The sequence below is a fragment of the Bos javanicus genome, chromosome 8, assembly GCF_032452875.1.
Source record: "Bos javanicus breed banteng chromosome 8, ARS-OSU_banteng_1.0, whole genome shotgun sequence".
In the NCBI taxonomy this organism is placed as follows: Eukaryota; Metazoa; Chordata; class Mammalia; order Artiodactyla; family Bovidae; genus Bos; species Bos javanicus.
The window spans coordinates 45,003,411-45,021,618 of record NC_083875.1 but is presented as its reverse complement, the minus strand read 5'-3'; the positions used below and the strand labels follow the sequence as shown (position 1 = coordinate 45,021,618).

The 18,208-nt window shown below is 39.1% G+C and overlaps 1 protein-coding gene across 1 annotated transcript in view; it reads right to left on the bottom strand.

Annotated features, from left to right (window-relative positions):
• Window positions 1-18,208, bottom strand: part of PGM5 (phosphoglucomutase 5) — a 210,350-nt gene that overhangs the window by 173,870 nt on the left and 18,272 nt on the right. Inside the window, exons 2-4 of the mRNA XM_061425479.1 lie at window positions 14,321-14,483; window positions 7,352-7,498; window positions 4,114-4,239 (exon numbers count right to left, since the gene is read on the bottom strand). Of these exons, the coding sequence (XP_061281463.1) occupies window positions 4,114-4,239; window positions 7,352-7,498; window positions 14,321-14,483 (436 nt within the window). The remainder of the gene's footprint in view (window positions 1-4,113; window positions 4,240-7,351; window positions 7,499-14,320; window positions 14,484-18,208) is intronic.

The window sequence follows — 18,208 nt, the reverse complement described above, 5'->3', positions numbered from 1 at the left end:
TCAGTTTTCATTCTAAGCCCAAAGAAAGGCAATGCCAAAGAATGCTCAAACTACCGCACAATTGCCCTCATCTCACATGCTAGTAAAGTCATGCTCAAAATTCTCCAAGCCAGGCTTCAGCAATACGTGAACCATGAACTTCCAGATATTCAAGCTGGTTTTAGAAAAGGCAGAGGAACCAGAGATCAAATGGCCAACATCCGCTGGATCATTGAAAAAGCAAGAGAGTTCCAGAAAAACATCTATTTCTGCTTTGTTGATTATGCCAAAGCCTTTGACTGTGTGGATCAAAATAAACTGTGGAAAATTTTGAAGGAGATATGAATACCAGACCACCTGACCTGCCTCTTGAGAAACCTGTATGCAGGTCAGGAAGCAACAATTAGAACTGGACATGGAACAACAGACTGGTTCCAAATAGGAAAAGGAGTACATCAAGGCTGTATATTGTCACCCTGCTTATTTAATTTATATGCAGAGTACATCATGAGAAATGCTGGGCTGGAAGAAGCACAAGCTGGAATCAAGATTGCCGGGAGAAATATCAATAACCTCAGATATGCAGATGACACCACCCTTACGGCAGAAAGTGAAGAGGAGCTAAAGAGTCTCTTGATGACAGTGAAAGAGGAAAGTGAAAATCTTGGCTTAAAGCTCAACATTCAGAAAACGAAGATCATGGCATCCGGTCCTATCACTTCATGGCAACTAGATGGGGAAACAGTGCAAACAGTGGCTGACTTTATTTTGGGGGCTCCAAAATCACTGCAGATGGCAACTGCAGTCATGAAATTAAAAGACTCTTACTCCTTGGATGGAAAGTTATGACCAATCTAGACAGCATATTCAAAAGCAGAGACATTACTTTGTCAACAAAGGTCCGTCTAGTCAAGGCTATGGTTTTTCCAGTAGTCATGGACGGAACTGAGAGTTGGACTATAAAGAAAGCTGAGCGCCGAAGAATTGATGCTTTTGAACTGTGGTGTTGGAGAAGACTCTTGAGAGTCCCTTGGACTGCAAGGAGATCCAACCAGTCCATCCTAAAGGAGATCAGTCCTGGGTGTTCATTGGAAGGACTGATGTTGAAGCTGAAACTCCAATACTTTGGCTACCTGATGTGAAGAGCTGACTCATTTGAAAAAACCCTGATGCTGGCAAAGATTGAGGGCAGGAGGAGAAGGGGACGATAGAGGATGAGATGGTTGGATGGCATCACCGACTCAATAGACATGGGTTTGGGTAGACTCTGGCAGTTGGTGATGGATAGGGAGGCCTGGCATGCTGCAGTTCATGGGGTCCCATATAGTCGGACACGACTGAGCGACTGAACTGAACTGAACTGAATAGGAAAGAACAAAACAGCCCAGGAAGAAAACCTTAGAGTAAAGCCCTTGGAAGATAAGTTCCACACGTCGGCTCAGAGCTCCCAGCAAAATTTTTAGCACCTCACTCTTAAAAACAGGAGGAGAAGGGCACGACAGAAGATGAGACAGTTGGATGACATCACCAACTAGATGGACATGAGTTTGAGCAGGCTCTGGGAGATGGTGATGGACAGGGAAGTCTGGCATGCTGCAGTCATGGGGTTGCAAAGAGTTGGACATGACTGAGTGACTAAACTGAATTCACTCTTTAATATGAGACCAAACAAACAGAGTAAAGAACAACATGGGAGAAAGAGAAACTACACAGGGAGAAGACATCCTTTAAAGTATGTATCAGTCATATCCTAATAGAGATCAACAAGATGTGGCAGACTGGCTATAAAACTGAAAAGACTGAGAATACCAAGTATTGGTGAGGGCATAGAGAAACTGGAGCCTTCATACTCTGCTGTTAGTGCAAATGGTAGTCACTCTGGAAAATAGTTTGGCAATTACTTATTAAGTTCAATATACACATTATATGACCCAGCAATCTCACTCCTAGGTATTTATCTAAAACAAGGAAATCATATATTCCTATAAAGATTTTTTCACAAATGTCTGTAGCAGTTTATAGTAGTGAAAACCTAGAAATAACCCTAATTGTATCAAATGGTGAATGGATAAACAGAATGTAGTACATCTATATAAAGGAATACTACTCATTAGTAATAAGAAATAACCACTGATACATACAACACCATGAATGCATCTCTAAAACCTTATGCTGAGTGAAAAAAGCCTGAAGAAAATGGCTACATATTGTATGTTTCCATTCATATGGCTTTCTGGAAAAGGTAAAACTATGGGGCAAAAAGCAGATGAGTGATTGCCAGGGACTAGGGGAAAGAGGAGAGGTTAAACTTCAAGGGATGGAAAAGAATTTGTGGAAGCAAGGGAAATATTCTATACCTTGACTGTCTGAGTGGTTACATTACTGTACATGTTTGTCCAACTTCATCAAACTATATACCAATAAAGTATCAGTTTTACTGCAAATAAATTTTATACCTCAATACATCTGACTTATTTTAAAAAGATATGGTACTCATGAAACATGAATAGGAAGTTATTTTTAAAAAGAGTTATTTGGAAAACAAAAAAAAATGTTTTGGGAAATTAAAAATATGACAGTGGAACTGAAAAACAACGGAAGGACTTGGAGCTAAAGTGAGGAAATCTGCCAGAAAGTAGCACAAAACAAAGAGGAGAAAAATGGGTGTTGGGGGAAAGAACAGGATAATTAAAAGATCTGTCCAGTAGAGTCAATATCTAAACAATAGCCATTATGGAGAAAGGAAAGAGAAAATAATGGAGGAATCATCCAAGAAGTAATGCAAGAAAATTTCCCAGAATGAAAGGACATAAGTTTCTAGATTCAGAGGATCCTCCAAGTGCCTGGCACAATAGGGAAATATAGTCCCACACTAAGACTCATCGTTGTGAAAAGAAGGAACACTGAACACATACCAAAGGCCCCAAAAGCCTCTAGAAAAGAAAAAAGGGAAGATTTCAAAACATGAATTAAAAATCAGATTTCTCGAGTTTGGTAGGAATGGCTATAAGACAATGGAGCAATTCTCTCAAACTGTTGAAGGAAAATAATATCCAACCTGGATATCTATATTCAGATAAATACCAATTCAGAATGAGCATAGAAAACAGGCATTTTCAGACATGCAATGACTCAAAACATTTACCTCCCAAGAGCTCTCTCTCACAGAGTAACTGGAGAATGTGCTCCTCCAAAATGTAGGAGTAAATCAGGAAAGCAAAAGGCAAAGGATCCAGAAATAGGAGAGTCAACATAAGAAAGGCATAAAGGGAATTACAGGATGATGCTAAGTGGAGATTTCAGGACAACAGCAGCTTACAGAACTACCAGTGCAGATAGAGATTCCAGGTCTCCAGGACAGTGAAGTGAGAGAAGATTTGACACTAGAAGTGTATGAGGGTTAACAGTGGTAAATACACTTCACAAAAACTGAATAATGAGAAAACAAGATGACTACTAATTCCAAAGAAGTTAAAAAGTTGTGCTGAAAGGAAAATATAATTACAGTATTTTGCATGGCTCAACCACGTTATGATAATCTAGACATTGCATACTGATCTTACCAAAATGATGATAGAACTTGTTTAAGGAAGTGTGCTTGGATTTAGTGAGTGGAGACAGTGAAAAAGAACTACAGATTCATCTTCCATGGTATGAAGTCAGTAACACCTCAAACTGAAAAATCAACAAGGAGCAGTATATTCATAGTATTTAGCAATAGAGAGATAAATACCATCCCCCTCCCCAAAACAAAAGACTGACCCTGGAAAGTAGAAAATTGGGGGAAGGAGTTGTGAAGGATTTTTTTCATAGCAAGCTATGAACTATCTGACTTTTTAAACTATGTACTGTGATCAAAATTTTTTTTTAATTTACAATCTTGCTATTTCCACTCCACTCTCTAACAGGCATAGCCTGAAAATCCTATGCTCAAGCTTTTTTTTTCAGTTGCATCAAAAAAGACAGATCAGAGCCCTGAAGCCTTCCAGAGTATCCCACATATCTATCTGAACGTATACATGTCATGTGAATATCTATGAATCCAACCTTCCTTGTAATCCCAGAAACCCAACACACACTGAGGTCTCCTTTACCATTTCTTGTTCACCACTTGATAGAAGACCACATGCTTACCTCCATGCATGGCATCAACTCGGATCTTCAGTTGGCCGGGCCCGGTCAGCAAACTCTTGATGGCGTTAAAGTCAAAAATGGTCCGAAGGAGGTTGAGATAGATATCCACTGGGTCCACTATCTCCACTATGGATAGGAAAGCCAGAGGAGACACCAATGACTATCCATGAGGGATTCTTGGAAGCATAAAAAAGCATGAAATTCTGATCACAATCCCATCATAACCCCACACATTTTCATGGGAAGCAAAGTGCCCATTTGCAGAGAAAATCACAAAGCACAATCAAGATGCTACAAACTTCGCAGATGATTAAATGGTATAAAAAATATCAAGCTGCAAATTCTTCTTTGCAAGTGCAAAATCAACCACAAGAAGAAAGTAATTAAGATAAAACTATGCCTATTGTCCCCACTTTTCTCATTCCACCACCTCCCTCCCACAAACTGCAAACACCTCGATGCTAAGAGGCATCTTGGCAAAACCCGTTGCCTCTCCTGTGGGGACTGGCCAAAAAATAACTCAGCTGGCCTGAAACAATTCAAGAAGTAACCTCAGCAGTGACCCCTACTTTCTAAATGCCATAGTACCAAGCAGATTCAGGTTCTGAATTGGTGATAAAGGATATTTTTCTGAGTTTGTGTAAAGTTTCCCATGTGCCCAGTCTATTACCAGGTTCAGGGTGAGTGCCAGATATTTAGAAATCTTCATTAAACATACATGCTCTCTTGCACCACCCAATGACCAGACAACCAAATCAAGTCTTTTCCATTTATTTCACAGAATACATCATACTTTTCAAACTTGGTGATCAGTACATAATTAGTAACCAGAAAATATTTTTCCCAGAAATAATAAATATTTTATTTCAGGCACTAAAATTTGTCCATGAGCTCTGCTTTTGAAATTTGTAGTTAAATTTTGAAACTTATGTATGCTGTTTTTCAAATTTTTCAAACACATACTACTTTGGAACCTTGAAACATTTAAACCTGCACTAAAGATATTACCAATCCACCTTTAATAATTTTTAATAAATCTAGGTGTAATACTTAGTGGGTGAGATTTTATATGTAACATGAAAATATCCCTTCATCTGGTCAAATACACACTAAAAATACTTTCATTGCACTTAAATCAAGTTCAAATATAATAACTTTTTCAAGAACACAGATAGTTTTTAATCATCTTTAATAGGAGGAGGATATTAATCTATGCTCAGTTGTGTCTGACTCTGCAACCCTATAAACTATAGCCCACCAGGCTCCTCTGTCCATGGGATTCTCCAGGCAAAAATACTGGAGTGGGTTGCCATTTCCTTCCCCAGAGGATCTTCCTGACTCAGGGATCAAACCTGCATGTCCTGCATCTCCTGTATTGCAGGTGGATTCTTTACCACTGAGCCACCAGGGAAGCCCATACTAATCTATAAAATAAATTAATTAAAAGTTTATACAAAATACATCTAAAAATTATTAACATAGTGTACGTTACATATATTTTATCACAATAAAAAATTAATCTATAAAATGAAAGGTTATGGCTTGTGAATATGTTTGAAATTTTACTATCTCTACAACATAGCATAATATTTTTGGCAATTTCATTCTGGGTCTAACTTTTAAACTACTTGCCTAAATACATTTGGTATTTATAGCAGGTAAATAGCATTAATACCAAACAAAAATGTAAAAAAACAAGGAAGCAAGTAGATTTCCATGAAAACTGAAAGCTCACATCACATAGTTCTTGCTCTTCATCCTTTAAGATGAAATGCCAAAGACTAAATTGTTTCCAATTAACTCAAGCCTTGCTCAACATTTAAATAGCAAGAATACAGCACATAAATTATCCCAATCGTTTACCAATTCTTGAGACCAGGGAATGTCTCCCTCTACCTCATGGTGTCTGCAACCCTGTAGAAAACTCACCAAGCGAGCAATGTAGCTGGAACAGTGGTCCTGAATCTGAGCCACCAAAGATCTGGGTCTCTTGGACAACTAATACAACTGTGAAGATTCAATCAACCAACAAAATTTCTTCCTGACAATATAATAATACCTGCTTTTTCTGTCATCTTATTTTCCAGTACATCCACACATATGTAATCAAGTATACTTAAATCACTTAGTTAAATAAAATATCCCTTGCTTTTAGCTGTCAAGCCATTGTGTGTATGAATACTCCCAACTAGATTAATAAAATCAGGAATCATTGCATCCTGTAAGTATCACATGGCTTTCAATTAACTTCTGCTCACTAGCTAAGCAAGCAATTGACTCCAAATCTTCCAAGAAAACTGGAAGAGTTGGCCCAACACTGTGTCTCCAAATAGTATATTTCAAGCTCCTCTCTGTCCCTAAAATACCATGTGGCCATGAACTAGGTATTTCACCTTTTGAACTAAATAAATTACTTGTAAAATACGGATACCATCTTAATACAAACTGGATTTAAGCTGATAGAGACACTGAAGGAGTTAAAAAAAAGTTTGTTTTATTGCTACTTGTATGCCTTCTAGGAGAAAGCAACAGGATAAAATAGAGGGTGAATAATAATATGCATTTACTTGGTATTAATGTTATTACATGGTTCAATACTAATCTACAAATTGAAAGGTTAAATCTGAGGACTTAGAAATTTTATTCACTCTACCATACAGGATAATACTTTTGGCAACTTCATCCTGGTTTTCAATTTTTGAACCATTTTCCTAAATCCATTTGGTACTTAGTGAATTCCTTTGTAAAATCTTCTATCATGGAGCATGGTATAGAGCAGGTGGTCAACCGTGAATTGAATCAAGATAAACTACATGATCCTAGCTTGGAAAAGAAACACCTATCTTCCATGGGAAATTTCAATAACTACATTACCTTGTTGGGTCTCTTTTTAATTATCTAAAGTATTTCAGCATCTTCACCTTAATTGCTTAGAAAAGTAAAGACATGTGTTGGCAATTCACAGTCTATTCTTGGAACACTGTAAAAGAGTCAGCCGTGAAATGTTCCCTATGTCAAAAATGATAGAATTTGGAAAGCAGTTGTTGAAAGTTGCCAGTTCCAAATATCTTGGCTGCTCTCATTTCCCTCCGCACCACACTCAGTTTATATCTATTTATCAAGTGCCACTCCTAAAATTGATAATTCCATCACTTTTGTATGTGCTCTCCTCTGAAGAAAAAATGTCACCTCCATCCACAGAGTTCTAATTTTCTTCAAAATACAATTTCCCAATTACCTCTAAATGGTTTGAATTTGTTCTCCAGGTCAAATTCTTGTCTTCCTAGTCGAGACAGGTCAATTCGCAAATCAGGGCATATAGTGTATTCCTCGATTGTTTTGCTGATTTGGTAGATTTTGTCTGAGACGACATCTGGAGCAGGACCTAAAATTGGAAAATAATACGCCACCAAAAATAAATTTGCATAAAAAATAAATCAGAGAAATGTTAGTTCTTCCTCCACCAAGCAGGAGCAAGATTTCTTTGTGTTCTAGACAACAGTCAACAGTTCACAGTTCAAATGGCTTCAGTATTTCTTATCCATCCACTCTGGAGGAAACGGGGCCGGCCTCACCTGTTCATGCAGGCCAATAACCCACATGTTGCTTTGTTTTAATCCACTTCTAAGCAATGAGACGTCTTCCCTAAAAATAGTTGCACACCTGCCAGGGAGACCCGGTTATGTCATCAGCTTTATTCAGGATATGAGACACAAACAGGATATGCATTTGACAGAAGTGAGGGACTCCAGGGTTAAACTGCAGCCTCCCAAGTGCACCCAGAGAAAGTATGACTTCTACTCCCAGGTCTGCTGCCTATTTGGTGTATAAGTTGACCAGGGTACGTTAGTTTTCCCAACTCATACTCTCTAGTGACTCCCAAGTTTTCAAAGTGAAGTTTAAAATATCTGATGCACATCTTCACAAGGTCAAGTTGACAATTAAGGTGAAGTGATAGGCTTTAAATGAATTGAACATAAAATCAATAGCTGTCCTCCTTTTTCTTTTTAATTTTTATATCTTACTGCAAGCTACTTTGGATTTTTTGCAGTAAGTTTGGGAATCAAGTAAATAAGTAGATTGAAGATCTAAAATATAAATGATTGACAGATAGATAGCTTTGTGTATTGATCTCACTCACTAGTTACAATTTTCCATTGAACTGCAATTGTTTCTTCATTTATCTTCTATCCCAGCCCTTAGAACTATGCTATTCAATTCAATAGCCTCTAGCCACATGTGGCTCTTGAACACTTGAAATATGACTAGTTATACTGACATGTGCTATAATTATAAAATACACACCAAATTTTGAATAGTATAAAACCAGAATAGATTATATTCATAATTTTATAGTAACATGTTGAAGTGATAATATTTTGGATATATCAAGTGAAATAAAATATTTTATTCATTTCATCTGCTTCTTTTTACTATTTTATGTGGCTACTAGAAAATTTTTAATTACATGTATGGCTTACAATATATTTCTATTAGACAGTGCTGCCTTAGAATATAGCACGGTAGTTGCTGTTTTAGTCACTAAGTTATGTCCAACTCTTCATGACCCCATGGATTGTAGCCCTCCAGGCTCCTCTGCCCATGGGATTTTTCAGGCAAGAATACTGGAGTGTGTTGCCATTTCCTTCTCAAAGGGATCTTCCTGACCCAGAGATCAAACGTGAGTCTCCTGCATTGGCAGGAGAATTCTTTACCACTGAGCCACCAGGGAAGCCCATTTCACTGTTATCACCTCCCAAAAAGGTTCCTTGAACATATAAAAAGGAATAATTACCAAACTCATCAAGCTGCATACATTAAATATGTGCAGGTTTTTAATATATCAATTACACCTCAATGAAGTGGGGAGAGAGGAGAAAGGACTAGCAATAGCACCATTTCACTGGATGGAAAAAAGCCTAATATATTTTAATACCCCCATGTTCTTCTACAGGAAAAGTGAAGTCCACAAAGAAATAAACATAGTCCTTCTCAACTTCACTCCTTACATTTTTCATTCTTTTGCAAAACTTAAAAAATTAAATAGAGTTACTTATCTTTGCATTTTTTTTAAGCTTTCCAGATGACACATGAATATCCCTCAGGTACTGCGTTATGTTCTTGGGATACTTCCATCACATTTTAAAAGTCTCTGTCTGAGTTTGTTATGCCAAAGCACACGGATTTCCAAAAGTAAAACAAGTTGTAACCAGCTAGATGCTGCTCAGTCAGCCATGCTGATAACCTCTGAGGTCATCAAAATCCTTTGTATCTCTTTGAGTGAGTGAGTGAAGTAGCTCAGTCACGTCTGACTCTTTGCAACCCCGTGGATGGTAACCTACCAGGCTCCTCCATCCATGGGATTCTCCAGCAAGAATACTGGAGTGGGTTGCCATTCCCTTCTCCATTGTTATCTCTTTACATCCTCCCAGTTCTTAACATCTTCCGCTCCAATGACTTCTTCTTCATTTAAGTCAGTTCCTAGTACAGTCATGCCAGAAACTGTCTCTTGAAATTCTTATTTCAAAAATATCAAATTTGAGTATCTTCATTCCACAAATTCCTAATCTTCTATCTACCCTACTTCTACTCCATACTCCTGCTGAACCTGCTCTCCATTCCTATACAGAAGTCCATCATCACTTGATTACTCCCAGACTATTGGTCCATTCTCATTTCACTGGTTTATTATCCCAGAAGGACCCTCTGGTCTAGCATTTGAGCCTTTCTGTTCGTTGTTAGAATAATAAGACAAGCCAACATTTGTTGAAATTTACACATAACACATTTCATGCCTTATGTGGAATTTAGCACACACAAAAAGTATATGAAGTGAGAACTATTAATATCTTCATTTTCCAAATAAGGAAACTGAACTTGGAAGAGATGACTTTAAGCAAGGTCACATCACTGGTATAACAGAGGGTGGGTTTGAATCCTAAGAGTCTAATGTCAACTCAGACATTCTTAACAACTACCAGCTCTCCTGCTGCTCTGCCGTGCCCACACTGTCATTCCCCACCGCCATCATCTGCTCCACTGCTGCCATTACCAGACTCCCACGTGCTGCTGAAGGCAGTCGTGAAACAATCCAAACTGGTTACCCCAAAGAATGAGGCTGCTTAAGTTTACCTTGATCCCCACAATTCCTCAGGTATCCTCAACAAATTCCCCAGAGGACCTTTTAGAAAACATCTCTATTTATCCCAAGTCCCTTAGCTATCCTTGCTCCATTATCTTCAGTACAGTTCAGTTGCTCAGTTATGTCCGACTCTTTGCAACCCCGTGGACTGCAGCACACCAGGCCTCCCTGTCCATCACCAACTCCAGAGCTTGCTCAAACTCATGTCCATTGAGTCAGTGATGCCATCCAACCATCTTATTCTCTGTCATCCCCTTCTCTTCCTGCCTTCAATCTTTCCCAGCATTAGGGTGTTTTCCAAGGAGTCAGTTCTTTGCATCAGGTGGCCAAAGTATTGGAATTTCAGCTTCAGCATCAGTTCTTCCAATGAATATTCAGGACTGATTTCCTTTTCCTTAGGACTGACAAATTTGACAGGCAACATTTCCTCCTTTTCCTTTACAAGAGGGATAAGCAACTCTTTCCCAAAGTTTCCATTCTATACCCCTCTAGATGCTTCTTTCCCCCAGCTCTGCCTTTTCACTCAGAAGTTCTGCCCACTTCTTGGAATCTAGGTTCCAAATGAGCTCCACAACTCATGACTTCTGTGATACTGGTCAAGTTTTTTAAGCCACTTTTATTCCTCAGTGACTTCATCAGGCTGTTATGAGGATTAAATGAGAACATGTATGTAAAGTTCCGAGTATGTAGCTTGGTACACTCTAAGTATTTAAAAAAGTATTTTTATTATTGATTCCTTTTGTCCTCTAGCATCTTCTCCCCTATTTACAAACATGCTCAGAAAAGTCCTGTTCCATAAATAATTTAAAAGCAACATAGCTTTAGATGTGTCCTATTTCTCTGGATGTACCTACCAATTCTGTAGACATTTTGCCTTTTAACTTATTCCATGAGATGTATCTGTATGACACTCAATGGAAGAGATGACTGTGTGCAACTTGCAACTTCGGATGAAAGATGTCATGATAAAACTCACTCTAAGCAGGAAGAAGCCAACTGAATCTCTCCATGCTAGCAGGAATGTTAGTCTCATTAATGACACCAAGACATGTAAACATGAAGAAATAAATGTAAAAGGAAAGACTTTCAACATAGTTAAAGGCTAAATGATAAATTCAACCCCCTTCACCTATTCAGGATATGACTGAGCAAGTCTCATAACCTCCTGAAATTCAGTCTAAAAAATGGTTATTTAAATAGTATCTTTTCCTTTTATACCTCACAAATTATCACAGAGATGACTGAGATTCTAAGATATTCAGTCAGATATTAATTCAAATATTTAAATACATTATTTAGTTTAGCAACTTTTATATTACTTATATATTACATTTCATTGCCATATTCTGAGTACATGAAATGTCCTATATTATAAGTATATAGAATACCTGCACTTTGCATATTTTTTCCTGAAATATTCAGTAGCTTCTGCAAGACTAAATGTTGGCCCAAGGTGTGCTTTTTGGTGAAGCAGGGTTTCTTGAATCATACCTTCAAAAATAAGGCTCTTCATAAAAGGTTGTTTTTTTTTTTTAAACACTTGACTTGCGTAACATTCTTTCTTTGAATAATATCCAAAATGGCTGCAAGGAGGGGGCAATCATGTACTTCCCTTTCAAGATGTGCTACTGTGCCTGGGCCAGGAATGCTTCCTAAGGGCAACAGTTGTTGGTTAAAATTCAGCTCCCACCCACATATACATGAAGACTTAGTGTTCTAGATTAAAAGAGATTTAAGAGACTTAAAAACCAAATGCAACGCATGGTTCTGGGACAAAACTTGGCTTTAACAAAGCAGATGTAAACAACATTTGGGGGACACTCAGAAAATTTTAAATATAGATGAGATTTTAGATGACATTAGAGAATTACTGATTTTTGTTAGGTATGATCATATAGTTATACAGAAATACATCTTTATTTTAAAGAGACGTAGTCAGAAATATTTAAGCCTTCATGCTGTAATTTACCTTAAAAGTCTTTAGGGGAAAAAAGCAAATGGAAAAACAGTAAGGAATATATGGTATCCATTTATTATTATCCTTCCTACCCTACATTTTATACATGTTCAAAAATGTTTTAATTCACCCTTATACACATATCCCACCCCACTAGGACTTCTAAACTGTCCATGCTCATTCACTACAGTTGTGTCCGATTCTTGTGATCCCATGAACTGTAGCTGCCAGGCTCCTCTGTCCATGGGATTCTCCAGGCAAGAATACTAGAGTGGGTTGCTATGCCCTCCTTCAGGGGATCTTCCGACCCAGGGATCAAACCAGCGTCTCCTCAGTCTCCTGCACTGCAGACAGATTCTTTACCACTGGCCCACCAGAGAAGCCCTTCTAAACTATCAATTTCTATAAATACAAGAAAAAGTGAAATAATTCTAAGCAGGTTAGTAAGAGAAAGTCAACACTATAGGAAAGGGAGAAGGTAGGACTTATGCTAAGAAGTCTTCTGTCTGCCAATGTGACCTTGAGCAAACAGCCTCTCAGGGCTTTGATCTGTCTATTTGTAAAATGATGGGAATGATCTAAATGACTTTGAGGGTCTGCTTCAACTTTAAAATCCAGGGTCCTTCCATGTCAGATAAGCATCAGTATTCAACCATTTCACTGTGCTGAGGAGTGCAGGGGACCAAGAGACTAAATGGGTATAAGACCCCATTGTGCCCCTTCCTTGTCACATCACCTGAGGCAACATGATGCTTAATTTTACATGTCAGCTTGCTTGTGTCACAGAGAGCCCAGATGTTCAGTTAAATGTTACTCTGAGCATGTCTGTGAGGGGTTTCTGGATGAGATTAACAGTAGACTGAGTGAAGCAGACTGCCCTCCCCAGCATGGCTGGGCCTCACCTACCCCACCAAAGGCGTGGACAAAACAAAAAGCCTGAGGAAGGGAGAGTTCCCTTTCCACCTGACACACTGGTGCCGCTCGGCTTTCAGACACGGACTCAGACCGGAACTCACACCATCAGCTCTGCTGCTTCTCAGGCCTGCAGACTCAGACCAGACCTATATCATCCACTCTCCTGGAAAGATCTTGGCACTTCATAGCCTCCATAATCACATAAGCCAATTCATTCAAATAAATCTCTTTCTAGATCTTCCTGGACTTACAAGTTACATTCTGACTAACCCATTGTCAACTGAAAATATCATAAGTCAAAAATGCATTTAATACACCTAACATCGTGGCTTAGCCTAACCTATCATAAGAATGCTGAGAACACCTTGGTAGTCTACAGTTGTACAAAGTCATCTATCCTGAAGCCTGTTTTATAGGAAAGTGCTGAATATCTCATTTAATTTATCAAATACTGTACTGAAAGAGAACAACAGAATGGGTGCAAAGTGAAAGTGAAGCTCACTCAGTCGTGTCTGACTCTTTGTCACTCCATGGACTGTATAGAATTCTCCAGGCCAGAATACTGGAGTGGGTAGCCTTTCCCTTCTCCAGAGGATCTTCCCAACCCAGGGATCAAACCCAGGTCTCCCACACTGCAGGCAGATACTTGACCAGCTGAGCCACAAGGGAAGCCCAAGAATACTAGAGTGGGTAGCCTGTCCCTTCTCCAGCAGATCTTCCCGACCCAGGAATCAAACAAGGGTCTCCTGCATTGCAGGCAGATTCTTTACCAACTGAGCTGAATGGGTACAGAGCAGTTGTAAATGTACTGGTTGTTTACCCTTGTGATTGGGTAGGAGCTGCACTTGCTGCCCAGCATCACGAGAGAGAATTATACAGCATTGTTAGCCGAGGAAAAGATCAAAATTTGAAATTCCAGTGAAACAAGGTTTCTACTGAATGCATATTGCTTTTATACTATAAAGTATAAAGTCAAAAAAATCTTTAAATCAAACCATCATTAAGTTGGAGACAATCTATATGTCCTACTGGTTCTGCTTCTCTGGAAAACCCTGACTACTACAGGCATCTCACTAGACTTTTCTGAGCCATTCCCTCTCTGCCTTGCTTGTATGACATCATGGGGTCATTGTAAGACCATGATATAAGAGGAAAGAAACCATGACAATTAAGGCATATTCTGAACTACATACCTCCATTGGCAACATTAAACTTCACTCCAAACTCTCCTCCTGGTCCTCCAGGGCAGTGGCTGGCTGTCAGGATGATTCCACCAGCTGCCTTGATCTTTCTGATAATGCAGGACACAGCAGGCGTCGACAAGATGCCATTCTGTCCAATGATCAGTCGACCAATCTAGATTAGCCAGAAAAAAAAAAAAAATCAATCTGGTTACATGGGATTGAAGTACATTTCTATGAGAAAGTGTCCCAGGCTCTGTTAGTACATACTGGTCACTTGGCAAAAAGAACTGAGTGGGCTTCAGGTGCGAAGAGATGTGTGGGGGCACGGGGAGGCACCTCTCTGGCCCAATATCTCCAAGACCATATGGGATACCCATGTCTCGTAGTCACTTATTAACCTGTAAGGGAGATATGCCTCATTGCTTTTCAGCAGTTTAAAACACCTGATTCTGATGACCAAAGGGTTAGCTTGACTCATATAAGAAGTTCTTAGTTTGTTATTGGCTCATAAACTGCACCTGTACATTCTGGAAATTACAAGAAAGAAAAACAGAGGACTTCTCTGCTTCACCTTCCTTCCCTGCCTCAGCACAAGCTCACACAGGAGGGACCTGACTTGCTACAGCCTTGTTGTCAGCAAGTGTATTTTAACTGCACTTGGAAGCCCCAGTTTCCTGAGGGCAGAAGTCCTATTCTGGCCACTAAGTGATACCATGTGCTGGGGACACTGGGGAAATCCAGCCATGCTAGGCAGTGATCTGGAGGTCATCCATCTGTGTGGCCAGACTCTATAGCCATGAAATTGAGTTTCAAAAAAGAAAGAAAGCAGCATAGCCCTGTAGAGCATTACTCTGAGTGCTTTGTTTTCAAATAGGACCCAGTGTCATCCAATGCAGTGGTTCTCAAATGTTGCTACCAATTAGAATCATTAATGAGAACTGGAAGATTCTTACTACTAAGAGTGCCTCAGGATCAGGCATGGCAGGGGAGGAGCCTGAGCTCCACAGGCGTTTCCAACATCCAGTCAAGTTTGGTGATCAAACCCTCTCCTTACTCAAAAAACCAGTGGCATGGGCATCACTTGGGAGAAATACCAAACCTCAAGGCCCACCCCACACTTAGCAAGATCCCTACCCTTCCACATAATTCACTTGTCCTTTAAAGTCTGAGAAGTACTGGCATAGCCTTGAAGCCAAGACCAGCTCTTATGTCCAGCACAATTGCAAAGTTACCCTGGCACCAATAATAGCATTGCTGGAAGTAAGTCATTGACCAAATACGACAATGAGGAAAGATAATAGGAAAAAAAATTTCTTAAAGATCAAACACAAGAGCTCCAAAAATAAAGCAGTTTTGGGATAATTTAGTATGGAAAGACACTCAGCTACAACATCTCCAGAGTATATATTCTCAAGTGGATGAGGTAGATTATAAACAAATAAACCTAGTAATAGTGGTAATAGTAATAGTAGTATTAATAGTAATTACTAGTTGGATAAATACCAGAAAAAAATCAGTGGGATCTGTGACAATAATGGGGTGTTAATTTTAATAATAGCATAACAATTATAGTAATAATAGCTAACAGAGCTTAGATTTTACTCTAGGTATTCCAGGAATCCATGGAAGGGTTTTAAGCACTAGAAGTGACCTTATCAGTTATAAAGATCATGGCTGAGCAATCCAAAAGATCTTATTAAAAAGCAAGTCATATCATATTAGCAAAGCATTCCAACGACTGTCCTCATGTCCCACCAACCCCAGGTAAAGTCAAAGTCTTCAGTCCACCAGGCCCTCCGTGATCTGACCCCATCACCTGCCACTCTCCACTCCCCTTCCTCTCTCTGCTCCAACGACACTGGCTGGTCTCCTGTTCCTCACACACAGCAAGCATGCTTTGTGCTTGCTCTTTCCTCTGCTTAGGACACGCTTACCCAAGTATCCATATGCCTGCCTCCTCCTGTCTTTCGGTTACTATTCAATGTCAACTAATCAAAGACAGAACCCATGACAGTCCTATATAGTACAGCACACATAAGTCCCTAATTTCCTTGTTGTCCTCTATTTTCCTTACTTTGTTTAGTCCTTTGGGTTACACATATTACCCTTTAATATTTTCCATCTTATTTATTTCCTCACTACATATAAGTTTCACTGCTATACTCTTGAGACTCTGGAACAAATCTAGCATATAGTAAGTATGCAATAAATATATTTAACAGAATTAATAGAAAAAATAAGTGATGAATAGGTTTTCTATTAATTCTATTCATTAATTTAAAAATTTTATTCATTAATAAAAAATGAATAGAATTAATGAATAGAAAAAAATGAATGAATGATGAGTGAGTGGCTGTGATGTTAAAAAAATGCATTAGAGAGTGAGAAGTAGAAGAGAAAAAGGAGAAAGATCAGATGGAAGGCTATCACGGCAGAGCTGAGTGTGGACCCTGTCTTAGACTAGACTAGAAGCAGTAGAAATGAACAGAAGTGATTCTATCTGAAAATATCTTTGGAAGGAGAATGAACAGAACATGTGGGTAGAATGAAATATGGAATGGAGACACTACGGTAGCCAGCCTTCAAGATGGCCCCCAACAATCCATGCCTCTGGCATTCATGCCTTGGTGCAGTCCCCTCCCACAGTGAATAAGGAAGATCTGGGTGTTTAGTAGAACACTGCAAAAGTGAAGGTGTGTGACTTCCCAATAAATGACGCTGCCACTTCTGCCTTGCTGTCTTGGATTGCTCACTCTGGGAAATAGTGGCCACCATGTCACTGGGATATTCAAGGAGGCCCTGTGCAGCCACCTGGACCGAGAGCACCTGAGTTCTCCCACCAACAGCCAGCATCACTTTCCAGCTATGTTTAAGTGTGTAGGTGAGCCATCTTGCACTGGACTGTCTAGACCCCACCGACATGCAGCTATGTCTGAGTCAAAACAACCTGCCTCCTCGCCCATAGAAACTGTGAGCAATAATAAATATCCGTTGTTATTTTAAGCCTGTAAGTTTTGTCATAATTTCTTACACAGAAATAAATAAAACAGGGACAGTGAGGAAAGGAGTCAACTCCCAGCTTCTACCTTTAATAATCTGATGAACGATGGTAACATTTATTAAGATGGGAAAGATATAGGACAAAAATTACATTCATTTTTTCCAGAGCCATGATAAATCATGTTCCAGGTGCTTTTGTTATATTTTATTTCATCATTCAACTCATTTTGAGTATTACCATGAAACAAGCAATGTTGAAGACCTTGCATATGCAGCAATGCAACTATTCTCAAGGAGTACGCCTATATATTCCAAAGCCTGAAAAATATTTGTAACTTAAATTCATTATTTTCTCTCTCTCCCATTTTTTCAGAATTATTCTTATAGAAATAATTCTCAAAGGGCGGAAAGTTATGTGTGTGTACACATTTCCTACAGTGGGATCTAGATATTAGAGGTGAAAATTTTTAAACAATTCCTATAAATGTCTAATAATGAAGAACCTATCAAAGTGTGATGTCTGAACTTAAGGAATATTCTTCAGCCATCTACAAGGGTAATCATGAAGATCAACCAGTTGGGCAGACTGGGTGAACAGTCCAGAGTTATGCTCCTCTTCCATAGGGCAGAGCTGTTGCTGGGCAACAGATGCCCAGCCAAGGGCTACATTCTCCAGACCCACCCTTGTAGCTATGTGCGGCCATGTGACCAATTTTCAAAATGAGGGAAAAACCAGTGTGAGAAAGAACAGAAGTAATGCGTGTTTGTTCTGGCTAGAAACATTTGTTCTGGCTAACATGTTAAGAGATGTTAATACACCTTTCTCCTCACTGTTTATTTCCCCTTTCAAAAGCTCAACACAGGTGACCATGCAGCTCTAGGAGATGCCAGCACTAG